Below are 20837 nucleotides of genomic sequence, written 5' to 3'. Positions count from 1 at the left end.
ATGACCCTTAATACTGGGTAGTATGTGGGTTTTTTAGAATCATAGAAGCAGCAGTTCAAAGATAACTGCAGTGAACAAAGGCAGGCTAGCTAGTCTTTGTATCTCTTTTGTAGTTTATAAAATTAAAAACATCACAAAGTTGATGGTGAAGAAAGAACTTTATTTTTCAAATAAACAAAGTAGCCAGACCAGTGTTTGGGCGTATTTCTTCTAAGTAGTAAAGGTGAAAAATGGTAAAAGAACGTTTTTACCAAGACTATGATGTTCTGCAAATGCAAGAGGTTGTTTTAACTAATGCCTGCCTGTTTAAATAATCCTTCATTAAGTATTTAATGAGCTAATGCTAAGAGGTAGATGGAATTCTAGACAAGTGAGGCTGTCAGTGAACAATGAACAGAAATAGAAATGAATGCCCTTGTGGAGTTTTCGTTTTATTTCGGTAACCAGGGAAGACAGATGTACAAAATACCCAAGTAAGTTCTGTCATCAGAGGGGAAATGCAACGGAAGAGGGGGGAAAAAGGGGGGGGGGGTGGGGTAAAGGAGACACAGGTGTAATATGTTTACGTGGGATGGCCAGGAACATCGTTGGGAGCCAGGACATATTTGAACAGACTTGGAGGCATTACTGTGCAGGATCTGGCAGGGGAGACCATACAAAGGCCCACAGCAGAAGTAAGCCCAAAGATCCAGGAACCACAGGAGGCGAAGGCAGCTGGAAGCAGAAGGGTAAGTAGTAAAGGCATAATGAGGAAAGGCTTTGTAGGTCCTTGTAATGACTTGTGTTTTTAACCAGTGATAAAGCAGATTTATCTCATGGCCTATAGTCAAATACCAAACATCAATTTACCATTTTTTTTTTAAATCAAAAGAATGAAAAAAAGATTACCTAATGGACAAAACACTACCTAATGGCTGTGGGAGCCCAACAAAGATGACTGTGAGCACACTCAAGCAAGTTTCAAATATTTTATTTTCTTATTCATACAGTATGAAGTTTTCTAAAGATCCCACAACATGACGTTTCATGCAGAAGAAAAAAACTAAACATTCAACATAAACCCCTCCCCCACCCCCACTAAAAAAGAAAAAGAAAAAACCCCTCATTCCCCAGTAAGGAAATAATGTTTGCACTATTTTTCTGTAACGCCAGCCAAGATATGCACAAGCAAGAGAAATAGAAAGCATTTGCTAAAATATTTGTAACAAATACTTATGTACAAAAAATTCACAAAAGACTAGTTCCCCCTTGAAGCAGAGCACATGGCAGTTGACACTGGAACAGATCAAACCACTGGCTGGGATTATAAGCCACGTACTGATCCAGAGGAAGAAAGTTACATGTAGTGGAGATTCTCAGTTTGAACATTAACATTTCCAAAGTTTGGCAACATTATCTTTTAAAATTATGCAAATTATGTAAACAAGAGGTACATTTTTAAATTGATCTACATGCAAAACTCCATGTCATGCAAAGACACCAAGCACCGGGATTTTTCTCTCACAGACAGAGCCCATGATGTGCAGCACTCAGTTGAAGGAACAGCGATGGCAGGCAGGCGTGCCCAATTTAAGATTCATTTACTTTGATTCAACCTGCCCTTTTCCACTCATGATTATGAAACTGGTTTTCTAGAAAAACTACATAGGGGAAGACTACTTTCCTAGAAAGCTAACCAAAATGTTCTCTTCCAGCCAATAGTACCTTTGCAGAAAAGGGAAGGGATAATATCAAGTGGTGGAACATGATACACTACTTTTATATCACACATTTCTTCAGTTATCATCCATTACAAATATGGGCAAATCAAGAAAGAAAACCACCATGCACTCTCTATGCCTTGTGGTAAAGAAACAGGAGAGGTATAAATTTTGATACAATTTTGCTCTTCTGTGGCATACAGAGATTAAAAAGACTTCTTCCATTTAAATCACCAATCTGTGTGGGTGTTTAGATATGTACATGCACATTAAATATCACCAATTTTTCAGATTAACTACAAGTCTTCTGAAACGGAAAAGAAATTTACGGTTCAAACAGAAGTTTAATGACAAACTGTTTACCCATGTAATGAAACAAATGAATGGATATCCTAAGTAGTCCATGATTACTTCAGGTATTCTTCACTGAGTAATGTCTTAAAATAAATCGTGATTGCCTCAGATAGCTTCCGGCCTTTCCACAACTGGTAACTTACATTTAACTCAGGGACATTTAAGAAAGGAAAATGGCTCCTCGTTCAGAAGTAACCACGAAGCAGCCGTGAGCTTGGTGCAGTTCCTGGCGGAACACGAGGAGCTCTTGGCGGCAGCACTGCACTGTACTTTCTCCTCAGGCAGAGATGCAGCAGAGCTGCTCAGCAACGAGACCTAGTCCCTGGAAATCTATTCATAGGTATAAAGAAAATTACAGACTGCTCTGTTACAAAAATGTAATTAAGGTAAGTAATAGGACGTTAACAAATGCTTTGTCAATCTCTCAAAGGAGAAAGCACAGGAAAAGGAAAATAGCTGGCCTAACACCCGGCTCAAAGTGTACAACTTTCTATCTATATATAAAACTGTGTGAAATAAAAGTAAGGATGTTTTATGTTCTGCTTGGCACTTTTGTACTCTATCATTTTGCTTCTGAATCAAGTATATTAAATTAAAGCCAACCTACACATATAGAAAGCTACATATATCTATATATAAATATTTACATATGTATATATAGATACTTTCTTGTTATAAAAGATGAAGAAAAATAAATTAAAAGCCAACCCCTTCCCTTTCTTCACCACATTGATATGCTCTTTTCATGTTGCTGTCCTTCAGACTTTAAAGTGCTACACTGAGTTATTGAGAGAATAAGAGTTCAATAACACTTAGTTGGCTTCATGAGGCTCGTGTTGGAAAATGTGGCTTCACAGAGAAAAATACTTCCATTTAAATACACAGAGAGCATTGCTGGACGTCTTGAGCAGATCTTCAGAGATGGAGAAGAAAGCAAAAGTGTTGGGTGGTACTCTTTAGAAAAAGAGTCACACATCTACCACCATCTTTTTGTGGATATCTAGGCCACCTACAACCTGCAACAGATAGGAACAAATCAAGCTTAACCACGTTTGAAAATTCCTTGTTACTAGTCTAACCACCTTAACCAAATTACAATTTAAGGGGCTCCTGGGTGGCTCAGTCAGTTGAGCGTCCGACTTCAGCTCAGGTCATGATCTCACAGCTCATGAGTTCGAGCCCCGCGTCAGGCTCTGGTGCTGACAGCTCAGAGCCTGGAGCCTGCTTCGGATTCTGCCTCCCTCTCTCTCTGCCCCTCCCCCACTCATACTCTCTCTCAAAAATAAACATTAAAAAAAAAAAAACCCTACAATTTAAAAAACAATACTACTTTAATCATTTTCAGAAGCTGGCTTTTGAGGTTTGGGTTTTTTGGGTTTTTTTAAACCTGTATTGCCTCTAGGTAAGGGCTTTCTCTCAGGATAACAGGCATTTTCTTGTGTTCTAGGACAATGGTTGGCAAAGTTAAAGGGCCAGATAAGAAGTATTATAGGCTTTGTAGGCCACATATAATTTCTCTTGGCATTTTCCTCTCCCACATTTTTTTTTTTACAAATGTAAAAAACTGTTCTAAGCTCAAAGACCTACAAAACAGGCCACGGGAAGGATTTGACCCATTTTGGTTTGCTAACCCCTACTAAGGTAGTTTAATATTAAATAATAACCAGATGTTAGCATAAAAATTATCCTCAAAACCCAACTTGTCAGTCCATTCTAGAAGGCATTATAAAAATACCAAATAAAAACTTCTGCACATTTTCTCATGGGCTTCATTCAATACATGTAGAATTGTTACAGAAATCTCAGTGAATAAATGACATGGTAATCTAAAAGTGTAATTACCTGTATTATTATTAAATATAACCTACATAAGGAAAGTACATAAGTCATAAATGTTCATAGCTTGAATTTTCCCAGTGTAAACACCCAAGTAGCTAAGCACCCAGATGATTTTCAGCAGTCTTCTGCGGCCCCCTTCCAGCACTAGCCATCTCCTTCCTCCTGCCCTACCCGCCCCTCCCCCCAACACCCACCCACTACTGTGACTTTAACAACATGGATTAGTTTGGTTTGTTTTTGTACATTTTAAAATGAAATTTCTTTCATGTCTGGCCTGTTTCACCCAACAGGTTTTTGAGATTAATCCATGTTGTTGTGTGTAACTGCATCTGTATTATTTTTAAATTTAACCTAAAATTTTTATTTCAAAAATAAAGCTTGAATAGCCAATTAGTTCTACAACTTCTGCTATGAAAACAGCAGTTTGCTACTCTGCCTTCGTTCTCTATTTTCTTTTACACAGAGATAATCATTTAGGATTTTCAGGTAATATTCAGTATTTCCCTACAGGTCTGCAAATAACATTCCTGCATTGCCTTCTCTTGGATACTCACCACCACGCCTCCCCCCCACCAACACACACACAATCTATTCCCCATGTTTTCCAGACTCAGATTACTTCACCCTCTCCAATCTCCCACTACAGTGGAGGAGTCTGAACAGAGTAGGGAGATCTAGTGTTCTGAATGCTTTTTAAACAGACTTCAAGCAACTGTTTTTAGTCTTGCCTTTATCCCCATTTTCACTTAATTTTTTTTTACATTTATTTATTTTTGAGAGACAGCACGGGTGGGGGAGGGGCAGAGAAAGAATGAGACACAGAATCAGGCTCCAGATTCTAAACTGTCAGCACAGCCCGATGCAGGGCTCAAACTCACAACCCATGAGATCATGACCTGAGCCGAAGTCAGAGGCCCAACCAACTGAGCCACCCCTCCACTTTCACTTATCTTATGCTACCAATTTCTGAGCCTTTCAGGGATTCTGCATTATATACCAAGTTGCCGCTCAGCTTTACAAGCTGATAGCTCAGAATTCATTTTTTCTCCTATTAAGTCAGTTTACAGAGTTTTAAGTTGTCTAGTTACTATCCTCCCTACTATTCTCTTTGTCCTGTGGGTTCAAAACCTTTACTTTTTAATCCGTTTAATTTCATTGGAGTTTGGAGAGGAAAGCAAAAATAAATAATCTGACTCTTGAACAACAACAGGGGTTGGAGATATCAACCCCGCTATGCAGTAAAAAAGTTACATATAACTTTTGGCTCTCCCCAAATTTAACTAATAGCCTACTGTTAACCAGAAGCCTCATGAATAACAATTAACACTATTTTGTGTATGCATTACATACTACATTCTTACAATAAAGCTAGAAAAAAAAGAAAACATTAACACAAAAAAACGTGCAATACTTCACTGAAAAAAAAATAGCATATAAGGACATGTGCAGTTCAAACCCATGTTTTTCAAGGGTCAGCTGTACAAGCATTCAGTTCAGCCTGCCAACTTTAACACTGTCATCAATTGTTTCTATTTTCTTTGTATAAGTATTCTGAAATTTTTAAAGGAGGGAGACAAGCATGTGATCTTTTAAAGTAACTTCCCATCTCTTTACTGCTATAGCTTGAGAAATCAGAATAAAAAGGACTCAATGAAGCCAAAGTTATGGACTTGATCAATGTTCAAAGAAGTTGGGTTGAAAACACAAAAGTTTTTCTCCATCCCCAAACTACACTCCTCAAAAATACGAAAGCAATTTATCAAATACTGGAAATAAACTCAAAGCACAGCTTATGTCTTCAGTGTAAACAGCATCATACGCATTTTAATTTTCTTCCAATGACAAACAATTTATGTGTAATTTCAACTTACATATTTATATTTACTAAATGGAATATTCATCTATATACATCTCACATCACTGTAGGCAAGAGTTTTCCATTTTTGCTTTGTTCCCTCAATGCTCAGGATTTTTTTTTTTTTAATGTTTATTTATTTTGAAAGAGTGCAGGTGTGAACAGAGGAGGGGCAGAGAGAGAGGGAGAAAGAATCCCAAGCAGGCTCTGCGCTGCTGGAGCCATGCAGAACCCAGCACAGGGCTCCATCTCATGAACTGGGAGATCATGACATGAGCTGAAATCAGGAGTCAGATGCTCAACTGACTGAGCCACCCAGGCACCCCTGAATTTCTTTTCTTTCCTTCTTTTGAAAACTGGCTATCTATGCTGACATGACCAGCCTGGTCCCACGGCACAATCTGACCACATTCCACACAAGTCTTTCCGTGATCTTTGGTAAAGAAGAAACAGAGGAGTAACATAAACCCTCCCAGCAGTACTACCAGGCAACAAAGTCTCCAATCTCAAGCCTAACCCTCTTCCAAAAAGACCCAGTCTGTTCTTTCAATTTTAGAGCATCACCCTACTTTTTGAAACAGCATGCACACAGTATTCCCTTGAGATCAAGGAAGCTACTTAAAGGATAATGTGAACTTCTACTTCAATGCCACAGTAACAACTTTAGTCCTTACATGACACACAAGCAGTCATTAGTTTTTCCTTGTATGGTCTAAATAAAAAATGAAAAGGGAGGAAGGAAATCTTGCCACAGTAGCATCCAATCGTAACTGAAAAACTTTAAAACTTTTTTCTTTGTTCTCTTCGCCTCTCCTCTGGATTCTCTGGTCTTTCTAGCTTGCAGTTAAAACTCCTTATTATATGTATCAAAAGGCTAGTATCTTTGCTTTGGCAAAGTAGAGAAAGAAGCTGAGTGGCTAGCGTGTTCCTGTTTGGAAGCACTGAGTGGTGGCAAATCCATCAGTAGCTTGGGAGAGGGGACAGGGGAGGAATCACCATTTACACTGCCTAGCTGATGAGTCTAACATGCATAGGCACTCCACTTCTGTTGTCCTCATGAAGCCAAACTTCTGGATTCCTAGCTGAAACCACATCAACACCTACCCTCCACAAGTGTTTTCAAACATATTTATTTTTAAATGAACCTTAAGAATATGCCCTGTTTGTAATGTGGGGGACTACTAACAATAAGTAAAAGTTACTAGTATAAGTAAAATGGTACTAGCATTAGGGTGTGTTACCAGATAATCACTGGGAACAGGAATTCTTGAGAATAATAATGGTTAGTTATTAACAGTTACCATAAGGAATATTTCAAAACTTTGAATATGGGCAATTAGGTAAAATCAAATACTGTATATAAATTTCTAGGGCAAATAAGTATAAGGAACTCTCTATTAAGTAGTTTTATAAATGCTTTTAAAACCTAACTTTTGAAGAACCAGCTCTTTTGTACTCACAGCACAGAATTCTTCAAAGGATATTCTTCCATCTCCATCCTTATCTGCATTTATTATGGTTTTGTCTACAATTTGCTGTAACTGTGTATCTTTCAGATTGTTCCCCACCATCATCTTCAGCACCTGGAAGAGTTCCCCGTTGGAAATATAGCCATCTTTATCCATGTCATAGATACGGAAAGCAACTAAAAAAAGAGTAAGGAAAATCAATGGCAGTTGTAAGGCAATCACAAGTAAATACCTTCAGTGAAGAAGAAAACAGTGAGTTGTCAAACATCTAGTCTAGAATTATAACTATGAAGATGGCTCCTTCTCACATTTGATCTTGCCTCTAGGGGCAGTTACACAGCTGGTTAAAAGTATGGGCTCTTGGGGCGCCTGGGTGGCTCAGTCGGTTAAGCGTCCGACTTCGGCTCAGGTCATGATCTCACGGTCTGTAAGTTTGAGCCCCGTGTCAGGCTCTGTGCTGACAGCTCAGAGCCTGGAGCCTGTTTCAGATTCTGTGTCTCCCTCTCTCTCTGACCCTCCCCCATTCATGCTCTGTCTCTCTCTGTCTCTAAAATAAATAAACATTAAAAAATTAAAAATAAAGAAAAAAAAGTATGGGCTCTGGAGTCAAGAGTGCTTGGGCCAATTAGCATACCTAAAGGAAAGTTATTTAACCTTGCTAAGCTTCAGTTTCTGTACATAAAACTGGGACTAATAACAGTTCCAACTTCCCAGGTTCTTTATAGAATACTTTATAACTGGCATATAATACATGTAAAAAATTGCTTAGAACAGTGTCTGAAACATGGCAAAAGTTCAATTGCTATTACTGTTATTCTCATTTATATTAAGAGTTCATTTACAAAAGATGTTTGCATATATCCTGTGCCTCAGAGAACTATTACTGAATAAAATGTCTAAGAGCTGAATAACTTACAAAGGTACAGATGTTCACTGTGATAGAGGGTGCCTACATAAACCAAAAGAGTGGACTTCTGGCTAAATATGTATATAAACTAAGTTCACCTAATGACATTAGAACATTTCTTCCCACTTTCATCAACAAATCTCTTATCCAAGACAAGCAGTTTATATAGCTGTTTTCACTAGAAGGAAATTGTTTTCTTTCTATCCAACTAAAAAGCAACAATGACATCATTAGAATATACTAGTTGCAAAGAGCCTAAAAGGATTTTCTCCAGAATATACAATTTCTGTTACATATACTAAGAATCTAGAAAAAGTCATCTTTTAGAATATTTTTAAAAAGGGAGTTTATAATGTAGTATGGGGTAGTAGTGGTATAAGAGGAAGAATGAATTCAGTTAAGAAAAATACTTACACCTCAACTTCTGTTCCTTATCTCCTTTGACACTGAACTGAGAGACTCCCTCAATGAATTCTGAATAAGAACAGAAAGTGTTTACAAATCAGAAGTTTCATTTTTTTAATATAGGAAAATACATAATACCCCTCCACACACAAAAACTTAACATATCCATAAAAGAATATTTTTTTTTGCTGCAAAAGAAAATATTACAAAGCAGTGTTTTAAACTGAAAGTGCTGAATTTGAAATTTCAACAAACAAGGTTCTATGTATTTTTTTAAATATCCAAACTTTCAGTTCTCTAAGGTCAAATCAATTTGAGCAATATTTTTTTTTTAATTTTTTTTTTTAATGTTTTATTTAGTTTTGACTGAGAGAGAGAGACAGAGCATGAGCAGGGGAGGGGCAGAGAGAGAGGGAGACACAGAATCCGAAGCAGGCTCCAGGCTCTGAGCTGTCAGCACAGACACTCAACTGAGCCACCCAGGCGCCCCTGAGCAATATTTCTTAAGTAACACACAGCTTACCACTAAAAAACAATTCTTTAAGCTATTTAACTCTTTCTTTTTGGAATGTAACTATAAAAGAGGGGTTTTTTAAAAGATCACAGTGGCACCTGGCTGGCTCAGTAGGCAGAGCATGTGACTCCTGGTCTCAAGGTTGTAAGCTGGAGCCCCATACTGGGTGCAGAGATGACTTAAAAACAAAATCCTGGGGCGCCTGGGTGTCTCAGTTTGCTTGAGTGTCCAACTGCAGCTCAGGTCGAGGTCTCACAGTTCAGGAGTTTGAGCCCCACATCAGGCTCTCTATGTGTCAGCTGCAGAGCCCACTTAGGATCCTCTGTCCGCCTCTCTCTGCACCTTCCCTGCTTGCTCTCTCTCAAAAATAAACATTTAAACATAAAATAAAAATATTTAAAAAACACAAAATATTACAAGTATTAAAAAAAAGATTATACATTGTTTTGTTTCTTCCATTTATTTAAGTAATTTTCTCTGCCCAGTGTGGGGCTTGAACTCACGATCTCACGATCGAAGTCTCATGCTCTTGAGCCAGCAAGCACCCCCCGACTGTTTTGCCAGAACAAAAATAATTTTGAATTTCTGGCCCCAAAATTCAGACTCATTTAAATAAAGTGTTGGAAGCCTCGTGAAAATGATCATTTTTCTTCACTGCCTGTTTAACATTAAATCTATCATAAAATCTGTTTTAGATCCTCCTTCATTTAAAACTCAGTTCCTGGAACTAAAATAACAAAGTCTGTTGATGACAAAGTATAGAATCAAATATAAAATTATGTACCATGGTAATATTAGCAAAATCACTATTGTTTTATGTAAAATTCTAGATTAAAATAATCTTGTGTAAAATGCTCATCTCCTTATTACTACAGTTTATTTTTTATTGCTTAGTGTCTCATTCTTTAAATAAAGTTTCTAAAAATGCAGTTCTAACATTATGTTTCCCAAAATAAGATTAATTTTCCAAAAACAAAGGAAATAGATAAATTTGATCATATATGAACCAAGCGGTAAAAGATCTTTTACTTATTAGTTCATTAAGGTTCATATACCACACGTTTCAAGAATTTAACATTATTATTATAAGATCACCAATAAACACATTTTTAAAAAACTAAATTTTCAGACATTTTCATACACAGAACTGTAAGACTAGTTATAGATTACCTAACTTGTTAAATTAAAAAACTTTCTTACCTTTAAAGTCTACTTCTCCATTCCCATCTGTGTCAAATATATCTATTACTCGCTGTACTAAAGGATTCTGTTGTAACTCAGGCAGAGACATGAACTCTTCCACACTCAAAGAACCAGAATTGTCCAAATCGAGCTTCTTAAATCTCTTTCCTAGCCTTTTAATTTCATCAGCATCAACTAAAAACAAACCAAAAGAGGTGGCAAGATTTACAAAATGATTTTATGAGAATTATATGGGAAAAAAATCCAGCACTTAATCAAAGTTTGAGTTTAATTAAAAGTTACATATTCTATTGGTTAATTGCCTATAACAGAAAAGTACATAGTATTTTTATTTGGTTACCTTTTTGTTTGCCTGCCCCTGCCATAACATACAAACTGTATACGCACCAAGATATTATAGGATTGCAATGCTAAGCCGATCATGGAGTCAGGTGATTCCTACTAGGCAGGCTAAATCAATCTCTGTTCTGTACCAAAGCATCTTTCACTTATTTTTTTCAAGTATGATTTCTTTCTAATAGTTCATGGTTTGAACTATTCATGGTTCAAAATTAAAGCCTCCCTCCTATCCCACCCTGTAGACATCCAATTCCCCTCCTTAGAGGCAATGTTGCCAGTTTCTTGAGTATTCTTCCAGAGATACTCTTAGCAAGTATGAGCAAATAAAATACCGCTTTTATGTTTTTTAACCAAAAGAACCACAGCTAACAAAATTCACTTAAGAAATGTTTGCATTAGTTTGTAATTACTCTGTAAAAATTCAGTATCCAGTCTCTAATACGCGTATGCATTCTTGAAAGATTTTTTCTTCTAAATTACATTACTGTCTTCATTCCTTTAAGAAATCAAATTCATACAAATAATTTTAATCTTGGTAACAGAAATAATACAAATATATTAAAAGAAAATTAAGTCAGGGGCGCCTGGGTGGCGCAGTCGGTTAAGCGTCCGACTTCAGCCAGGTCACGATCTCGCGGTCCGTGAGTTCGAGCCCCGCGTCAGGCTCTGGGCTGATTGCTCGGAGCCTGGAGCCTGTTTCCGATTCCGTGTCTCCCTCTCTCTCTGCCCCTCCCCCGTTCATGCTCTGTCTCTCTGTGTCCCAAAAATAAATAAAAAAATGATGAAAAAAAAATTAAAAAAAAAAAAAAAAAAAAAAAGGAAAAAAAAAAAAAAAGAAAATTAAGTCAAATGTTATGCTGCCCATGGGTATACATGTATTATGGCCCACAGTATTAGAGACCGAGACTGCAAGCTTCTTGAAAGTTCGAATATATGGCATTCTCACTATAAGAACTTAAAAGTTAAAGATTTTTTAAATATAAAATTACGTTAAAGTGAAATAAAAACTGTATCTGCACTACAAAATACAGACGATACAACTAACTACCAGATGCTGCTCTAATATGAAGTAGTTCATATGTAGCTGGTAAAGGGAGTCATAAGAGCTGGTTTGTGAGTTAACAGAGCACAGAAATGTCACTGGTTCATAGGGATTTTTCCTAGTTTGTTCTGAAGGGAAAAAGTGGACGAGTTTTCTCAAAGAACAAGTCTTAATAAAATAAAATCTTAAGAAAAAAGGTGAAAACAAATGGCTTCCTTTACAGAAAACAGCAAGTTTAGTAGCTTCAGAAACTTCAAAAGTCTTTCCAACACTGTTCTATGGTGAAAAGGGTACAAATGAACCAGCTGCAAAAGATAATTCCTCATCTCTCCACCTCTCCCACCACCAAGCCTCAAAAAGCATTTAACAAAGGGACTGTACCATGACTCATTATTTAATTTTTACAAAATTAGTTTCTGCTAAAGCAGCTGCCCTCAAGGACCTGGAGGAAGGTCCAAAATAGGAAGCTCGAGTCCTAGTTTAAGGCTAATAAATGAATAGCTATGGTGCTTAATACAAATGCCAGAGGCTATTTATGCTAAAATTTTTAAGACCGTGATCGTTTTCTAAGTACTCTGCTACAAAGCTGCATACTGGAGTCTACCCAAACCATACTTTCCCAACATGTGATTCTGCAGCATTTGAGGTTTTCAATACATGCATTTTACTGTAACAGAAATGCCTTTATGTTAATGATTGAACTGAACATTGCTTCAAATAGCAAAACACACATATATACCTACAATAATCCAATCAAAACTGAAATACGCACCTCATAAACACATCAACTACAAATAACCTTTTTTTGTCCCTTTTATTCTTTAATGAACAGATGATAAAAGCAACTGTTCAAATAAACCTTATTTTCTTATTTTCCATGATGAAACTGGATATCCTCACTCCTGGGAGGAAAATTTAATAAACCTTAAGTCCCTTAAATGCTTTTCATTTATTTATTTACCTGTCTTCCCCACCTCAGACCAGAGTCCATGACCTTTCACTGGTGTTCTGTACACTGCATATAAAAGGTGCTCAATAAATGTTTTAAATGAGTTTTAATTCTAAGTGTTTCAGATTTAAAACTTACTCATCAAAATGCCATCAGAATTTAGAGTAAAACTCGACTTAACCTACCGGACACCAATCAGCGGATCTTTCAGAACAGTTTCTCCAAGTTCATAGTTTTTGCTGAAAGCTACTCTCCCTCTCCATACCAAGGATGAGTTAACTTTCTCCAATAATCTTTAGTTTTGCCTTACAACCACAAACCAGAAAAGGTGATGAGGAAACTGAACATAATGGATGACTAAAATACACTGTAAGTGGAAAAGGAAAGACAATGTGTCCCCAAACAGCATCTCATTTAGAGTAACTCTAGAGTATACCATTAATTGGAAAGAGCAAAGGCAGAAATGTAGTGCCATAATACTTATAGAAACTGTTAGATTCCATTTACTAATGCTATGATATAAACATGATAACAGTTTTATAAAGTCACATTCTGAAACTGAAAGCAAGGTGAAGGACTATCTTCAATTACCTGGAAAACCCCACTAATCCAAAAGCATTCCAGTCTTGACAGATGAACAAGGAATATTAATAAAGATGAATCATAAATCAAATATATTTCTTTACACTGCCAACAGTAATCTTTCTAGAAATCACATTCAGCCAAATTGCTAGCTCTCATGCTTAAAAATGTGTAGTGGCTTTCTAACACGCTCAGGATACAAAGTCTAAAGCCCTTGACAATATTTAGCCTCAATTTAAATTTCCATCCTTCTCTTCCCCATCTTTACTTTAGCTACAATGCTCTTGGCACAATTCTTCTATAGCATAAAGTTCATGCCTCCATTTCCTTATATACCTTCTGCTGGAATGTCCTTCCCTGAACTCTCTGATCATGAGACTCGTACCAATTTCTGATTTAAAAAGGGGGGAGACTGGGGTGCCTGGGTGGCTCAGTTGGTTAAATGTCTGACTCTTGGTCTCAGCTCAGGTCACGATCTCACGGTTCGTGAGTTCAAGCCCCGCACCAGGCTATGCACTGACAACATGGAGCTTGCTTGGGATTCTCTCTCCTTCTCTCTCTGTCCCTCCCCCACTTGCTTGCTCTCTCAAAAATAAACATTAAAAAAAAATCTTTAAAAAATGGGGGGAATTAACTGTATATCCTGTAGTTATGAGTATCACTAACTCATTCTCTGGCACAAGCCCTTAAAACATTTAAAAAAAAATTTTTTTTTAACGTTTATTTATTTTTGAGACAGAGAGAGACAGAGCATGAACTGGGGAGGGGCAGAGAGAGAGGGAGACACAGAATCCGAAGCAGGCTCCAGGCTCTGAGCCATCAGCCCAGAGCCCGACGCGGGGCTCGAACTCACGGACCGCGAGATCGTGACCTGAGTTGAAGTCAGACACTTAACCGACTGAGCCACCCAGGCGCCCCTTAAAACAATATTTTAAAAGACATTTTCTGTCTTTTGCTTTAAATAGCTTGTGAAATATTACAAAATAGTTGATACCTATTCTGGATGAGTAGTTACAACTTTCCTTAAAGGCAAAGCAATGTGCCAGTGACAAATGGCTTTTTAAAAAGCCCCAGAAATAAAACATGGAGGGAATGACCTCTATCTAATCTTCTGTTCACCACCATTTGCACATACCCCACGCAGCCAAAACTCACCTTGGGATTTACTGTAGGAAGACAGTGTAATTTGAAAGTAGGCAATATCTATTCTCCAACCACCCATTTATTTCCTCCTTTCTGTCCCTTCCTTCCTGCCTTGATTACAATAATAAGTAAGACACAGACTAGATTACTCAGTACTCTGAGGCTAGCTGAACAACTGGAGGAATCTATACTAAATAATTCCAGTATTTTTAAATGGTTAACATGGAAGGCAATGCCATAAATATCTTTTAAAGCCAAAATCTAAGAAAGCTAGCTTTCAACAACAAATGGTAAAAATAGTTATTTTAGGTATGGAACAAAGTGATGAATTTGGTCATTACTGTCACCAGAGAAGCAGTTATTCAGCACTTCCACTTGCCAGCGTTGTAGACCAGATGTGTTGCAGGATTAAATGTGTGCTAAAGCATGAAACAGAATATCGATTCTTGAAGTATCAGCATACACCAATCTCCTACAAATTAGGCACAGATCTCTGAAGTAGATTAAACCCATCTTGGTAGTACCATTAAACGTTTCAGATCTGCACTTGGTACAAGTCAAATACTAAAGAACAAATTCCAACTTTTGGTAGCAACTTTGATCAAAGATTTTTCCTACTCCCTTAAAACAGATGGACAAGGGGGGAAAAAAACAAACCTCACCCTCTTGACTCATCTTGTGACTCAGAGATACTCTCTTTCATATGTTTTGCCAAGTTAAAACTCGTTATTTTTCTACTTTTTGTAAGGCCTTTGGAAGGACTATCACTTTTAATAGTTGAAAAAGCCTACATAGTCAATTTATTACAAAGCACTAAAATAAAGAATCTTATAAAGTAATTGTATCATTCTCTAATATTTAAGGAAGACATTAAAAGCTGGATTTTTTTGTCTGAGTTTATGAAATATAAAGTTATTGATAAGGAATTGATGGATTGCTTACACAGAAAACACCAAATTAAACTGTTGAGACCTTATTGAAGATCAATGCACCCTGACTATACTCAGGAATAAAGGTGAAATCTAGATGGTTACTCATTTTAACAAGTGATTTCAAGAATCTCATTAACACAAAATAATAATTAAGAATCTGCTTTTAGAGAGCTCATTTTGCTACAGTAAATTTTATTTTTTGCATTAAGATATTTTTTAAGTTTTTAATTCCAGTATAGTTAACATAGTGGTATATTAGTTCCAGGTGTACAATACAGTGATTCAACAATTCCATACATCACCCAGGGCTCATCACAGACAAGTGCCCTCCTTAATCTCCATCACCTATTTCACCCATCAACCCACCTACATTCTCTCTGCTTCTCTACAGTGAAGAATCTGTTTCTTGGTCTTTTTTTCCCCTTGCTCATTTGTTTCTTAAATTCCACATATAAGTGAAATCAGATGTCTTTCTCTCACTTAGTTCTTTTAGCATTATACTCTCTAGCTCCATCTATGTTGTGCAAATGGCAAGGTTTCATTTTTTTTTAGCCAAACAGTATTCCTCTGTATATACATACCATCTCTTCTTTATCCACTCATCTATCAATGGACACTTAGGGCTCCTTCCATAATTTAGCTATTGTAAATAATACTGCTATAAACAGGGGTGCATGTATCCCTTTGAATTAGTGTTTTGTATTTTGGGGGTTGATACCCAATAATGCAATTACTGTAGGGCAGTTCTATTTTTAACCTTTTGAGGAAACAACAAACTTTTCCTACAGTGCCTGCACGAGTTTGCATCCCTCCCCGCCCCCCCCCCCCGCCCAATAGTACAAAAGGGTTCCTTCCTATTCCTCCACATCCTCATGAATACTTGTTGTTTCTTGTGTTTTTTTTTTTTATTTTAGCCATTCTGGAAGGTGTGAGGTGATAGCTCATTGTACTTTATATTTCCTTGATGATTAGTGATGTTGAGCATCTTCTCATGTATCTGTTGGCCATCTGGACGTCGTTTGGAGAAATGTCTGTTCATATCTTCTGCCCATTTTTAATTGGATTATTTGTTTTTTGGGGGGTGTTGAGCTGTATCAGTTCTTTGCATATTTTGGATACCAGCCCTTTATCAGATATGTCCTTTGCAAATATCTTCTCCAATTCAGTAGGCTGCTTTTTAGGTTGTGTTGTTTCCTTCGCTATGTTCAGGATTTTTATTTTGATGTAGTGGCAATAATTTCTTTTTGCTTTCATTTCCCTTGCCTTGGGAGACACATCTACAAAAATATACCATGATCAATGTCAGAAAAATTACTGCCTGTGTGCTCTCTTCTAGGATGTCTACAATTTCAGGTCTCACATTTAGGTCTTTAATCCATTTTGAATTTATTTTGTGTATGGTATAAGAAAGTGGTCTAGTTTCATTCTTTTGCATGTTGCTGTCCAGTTTCCCAATACCATTTACTGAAGAGAGCTGCAGTAAGTTTTAATAAAAACTGTCAACTGGACATATTAATACTAGAATAATACTAAGAGACAGAAGGTTGCATATTCATTCATCACTCTCTCAGATGAAGAAAAACAACCATCTCCCTTCCTATTTTTTTCTCATTTAGAAAAAAGGAATGGGGCACCTGGGTGGCTCATTCGGTTAGGCATCCAACTTCAGCTCCAGGTCATGATCTCACAGTTCTTGAGTTTTTGCCTCACGTCAGGCTCTGTGCAGACAGCTCAGAGCCTGACGCCTGCTTCGGATTCTGTGTCTCCCTCTCTCTCTGCCCTCCCCTGCTTATACTCTGTCTTGTCTGTGTGTGGGGGGGTGTCTCTCAAAAAAACAAAAAAAAAAAACATTAAAACAAAATTTTTTTTAAAGAAAAAGAAAAAAGGAATAAAAGAGATTCCAAAATAGTATAGAAGACATCCAGGTCTCCAACTGTTAAAGCAATATTATTATTACTACATACACACCAAGCTACTACTCCACTGTTAGGGTTAAAAGAAAAACAACTTTGAAGTCTAAGCTCTTTTACATGATTCTGAGATTTCTCAAAATTAAAACAAAAATAAGCAGAATGGTAGAAAAATAAACTTTCTGCAAACTTTAGCCAATTCCCAGTAATTGTGTAGTACTCAACAGCAACAAGACTAATCCTTCTTGAGGAAATTCTTTTAAATAGTCAATTTATAGATAATTTACTATCTGTTAGTCTATTAATCTAATAACAAAAACAAAATAAATCAAGTTTTTTCAAATTCTTCTAGCAGTAACAATAATTTGAAAGGAACTAAATGTAGGATCCTGTTTAGAATCCTGGAAAAGAACTTTTCAGATGTCACCAGTTTTTTTACTAAAATATGTAGTTTAACAGTTTGTACCAATGTTAATTTCTTGGTTTTGGTAACTGTACTATGGTTTAGTGAGACATTAACATTAGAGGAAGCTAGCTGAGGGGTATTTGGGAACTCTTATTTTTGCGACTTTTTAATTTCTCCTTAGTCTCCTCTAATTTATGAGAGCTCTTAATTCTTCCCTTGTCTTTCATGACCTTGAAACTTTTAATCCAGTATTTTGTAAAATGTCCCTCACCTTAAGCTTGCTGATATTTTCTTACGATTAGGATACATTTTGGCATTTGGGGCAAAAATACCATAGAAATGATGATGTGTCCTTATCAGCACACATTGTTATCAAAGGGTTCACAATGTCAATGTCTTTTTGCTAGTGATGTTAATTTTAATCAATTGGCCAGGGTGGTGTCTGTCAGATTTCTCCACTATAAATCTACTATCTTTCCCTTTGTATTAAAAAATTTCAGGGGCGCCTGGGTGGCGCAGTCGGTTAAGCCTCCGACTTCAGCCAGGTCACGATCTCGCGGTCCGTGAGTTCGAGCCCCGCGTCAGGCTCTGGGCTGATGGCTCAGAGCCTGGAGCCTGTTTCCGATTCTGTGTCTCCCTCTCTCTCTGCCCCTCCCCCGTTCATGCTTTGTCTCTCTCTGTCCCAAAAATAAATAAAAAACGTTGAAAAAAAAAATTAAAAAAAAAAAAAAAAATTTCAGGGGAGGGGCACCTGTGTGGCTCAATCAGTTAAGCATCCATGATCTCATGGTTTCGGAGTTCGAGCCCTGTGTTGGGCTCTGTGCTGTGCCTGCTTCAGATTGTGTCTCCCTCTCTCTCTGCCCCTCCCCCACTCACACTCTCTCAAAAATAAATATTTAAAAAATGTATCAGGGGAAGGGGAAACAATACTTTGAGACTATACAAATATCCCGTTTTTCCTAAAACTCTAACCTAATTTTAGCATACACAGGCGACTCGACTCTGGTGTGCAAGATTTAATCACTATGGTATTTGCTTAATGATTTTCTTTTCCCCTTTCCTTGTACATTGAAACGTTCGTATTTAAGAAACAATTAAAAACTGCCCCTTCCCCATTTCTTTCTTTATTCAATTATTCACATCAGCATAGATTCACAGATACTTATTTTATTCTACAGGTTAAAATTCAATAATGTCACTATTCATCAAATTTTTCCAGCTTTGTTTAGGTACCACCTCAGGTTGGCTCCTGTGTGACCTTTCAACAATCCCCATTTTGAAGCGTCTCAACTTCTGGCACCATAAAATATTCCAGACTCTGGAATTCCAGCCTCTTCTGACTATACAGGATATTTTCAAGAGGAATTTTCTCTTTTGTATGGCAGAATATTTAGAACTATATTATAGAATGAAAACTATTAGGAAAGATTACTCTAGTAAGCAATCTCAGAATCTCTATCTTAGAAATATTCTGGAAAGATGGGGCGCCTGGGTGGCGCAGTCGGTTAAGCGTCCGACTTCAGCCAGGTCACGATCTCGCGGTCCGTGAGTTCGAGCCCTGCGTCGGGCTCTGGGCCGATGGCTCAGAGCCTGGAGCCTGTTTCCGATTCTGTGTCTCCCTCTCTTTCTGCCCCTCCCCCGTTCATGCTCTGTCTCTCTCTGTCCCAAAAATAAATAAAAAACGTTGGGAAAAAAAAATTAAAAAAAAAAAAAAGAAATATTCTGGAAAGAGCCATCAGACAGGACAAAATAACCTATGGAAAAACATGTACTAAATAATTCTTATAAAGTCTACCACAAGAATAAAGCATTATAGTGTTATCAATAGAAAATACTGGTTTCTCAACTTAAAGTTTAATTTCAAAGTTCTATTAAGTCTTTTGTAAGATTTATCTCCTACAAAGGTAATGAGTGGATTTTCATGTTACCTCCAATTAGACGCAAAACCCACCAGAGGGCGCGATAGAGACAGTCACAGAGAAGCAGTTGCAAAAAAGCCCCCAATTCTGTACCAACCTTTTAGTGTAGCAGTTTAATATTTATATTCTGCAAGGCATAATCTGACAACAGAACAAAGCAAACAAAGAAAGAACCTTAACAATATTATAAGAAAACTGGAAAAGTATTTTATGAAATATTAACACAAAGTCACACAAATTTTTCTTACAAATGAAAAACCTGCGTATACTTAAAAAGGTCTAGATTTTAGGGATATATCATAATTTTCTAATGTAAGAGGCAAGGTGCATTTTTGGTGTTTCTGGATTATAATTTTCATGTAATTTAAAAATGAAATTGTTAAATAAAAAGCTAGACAGCAGCACCAACAAAATAATTATCAAGTTGTAAAACGCCAATAAATTTTAAGCCAACTTTAACATTCCAAAAACACATTATTAAATACATAGTTCTACAGGTTTTGACAAATGTACACACTTAGGTAAGCATCACTACAATCAAGATAAAAGCACATTTCCATCATCCCCAAGTGTTCCCGAGCCCTTCTGCAGTCAATCACGTCCCCTACCACCAATAGCAGGTAACCACTGTTCTGCTTTCTGTCACTAATTATGTCTAGAATTTCATATAAATGGGATCATATAGGTGTACTCTTCTATTTATCTTCTTATTCTCATCTAATTTTTCACATTAATTCAAGCTGCTACATGGCAGTAGCTTGTTCCTTTTTATTGCAGAGTAGTAGAGTCCACTGTATGGATATACACAATTTTTAAATGTACGCATCTGTTACTAGACATACCTGTTGTTTCCTGTTTGGAATTATTAGAAATAAAGCTACTGAGAATATTCATAAAGTCTTTTTGTAAACAAATATTTTCCTAGACTTGCAGGGTCACTGGCTAAGCTGTATGCTGAACTTTCAGAAACTGTCAAAAGGTCTTCCAGAATGGTGTACCATTTTACACACTCACCATCAATCTACGAGAACGCCAGGAGCTCCACATCCTTGGCAACACGTGGTACTGTCAGTCTTTTTAAGTTTAGCCATTCTAGCGGGTGGTAGCAATATATGATTATAGTTTTAATCTGCATTTCTCAGACATAATGATCTTGAGCATCTTTCTCATGTGATTATTGTCAATTCATATATATCTTCATTTGAAAAGTAACTGTTCAAATATTTTACCTTTTAAAAAATGGGTTGCCTGGGGGGCGACGTGGTGGCTCAGTCGCTTAAGCATCTGACTTCAGGCCAGGTCATGATCTCACCAATCATATGGGATCAAGCCCCTCATGGGCCTCTCTGCTGTCAGCACAGAGCCCACT

The 20837-nt window shown here is 37.1% G+C and overlaps 1 protein-coding gene across 2 annotated transcripts in view; it reads right to left on the bottom strand.

Annotated features, from left to right (window-relative positions):
* Positions 1 to 954: 954 nt before the first annotated feature.
* Positions 955 to 20837, bottom strand: part of PPP3R1 (protein phosphatase 3 regulatory subunit B, alpha) — a 70972-nt gene continuing 51089 nt past the window's right edge. The window contains exons 1-5 of one of the 2 annotated variants that reach the window (XM_058683872.1): positions 10587 to 10626; positions 10244 to 10420; positions 8539 to 8598; positions 7209 to 7393; positions 955 to 3070 (exon numbers count right to left, since the gene is read on the bottom strand). In XM_058683872.1, the coding sequence (XP_058539855.1) occupies positions 3023 to 3070; positions 7209 to 7393; positions 8539 to 8598; positions 10244 to 10420; positions 10587 to 10611 (495 nt within the window). In that variant the 5' untranslated portion in view covers positions 10612 to 10626 and the 3' untranslated portion in view covers positions 955 to 3022. Of the gene's footprint in view, positions 3071 to 7208; positions 7394 to 8538; positions 8599 to 10243; positions 10421 to 10586; positions 10627 to 20837 lie in introns of those variants that run through there. The other variant, XM_058683871.1, reaches the window with a different exon arrangement.

This window comes from Neofelis nebulosa, chromosome 9 (genome assembly GCF_028018385.1).
Source record: "Neofelis nebulosa isolate mNeoNeb1 chromosome 9, mNeoNeb1.pri, whole genome shotgun sequence".
Taxonomy (NCBI): Eukaryota; Metazoa; Chordata; class Mammalia; order Carnivora; family Felidae; genus Neofelis; species Neofelis nebulosa.
The sequence above is the reverse complement of the archived record's forward strand: the minus strand, read 5'-3'. Positions and strand labels throughout refer to the sequence as shown.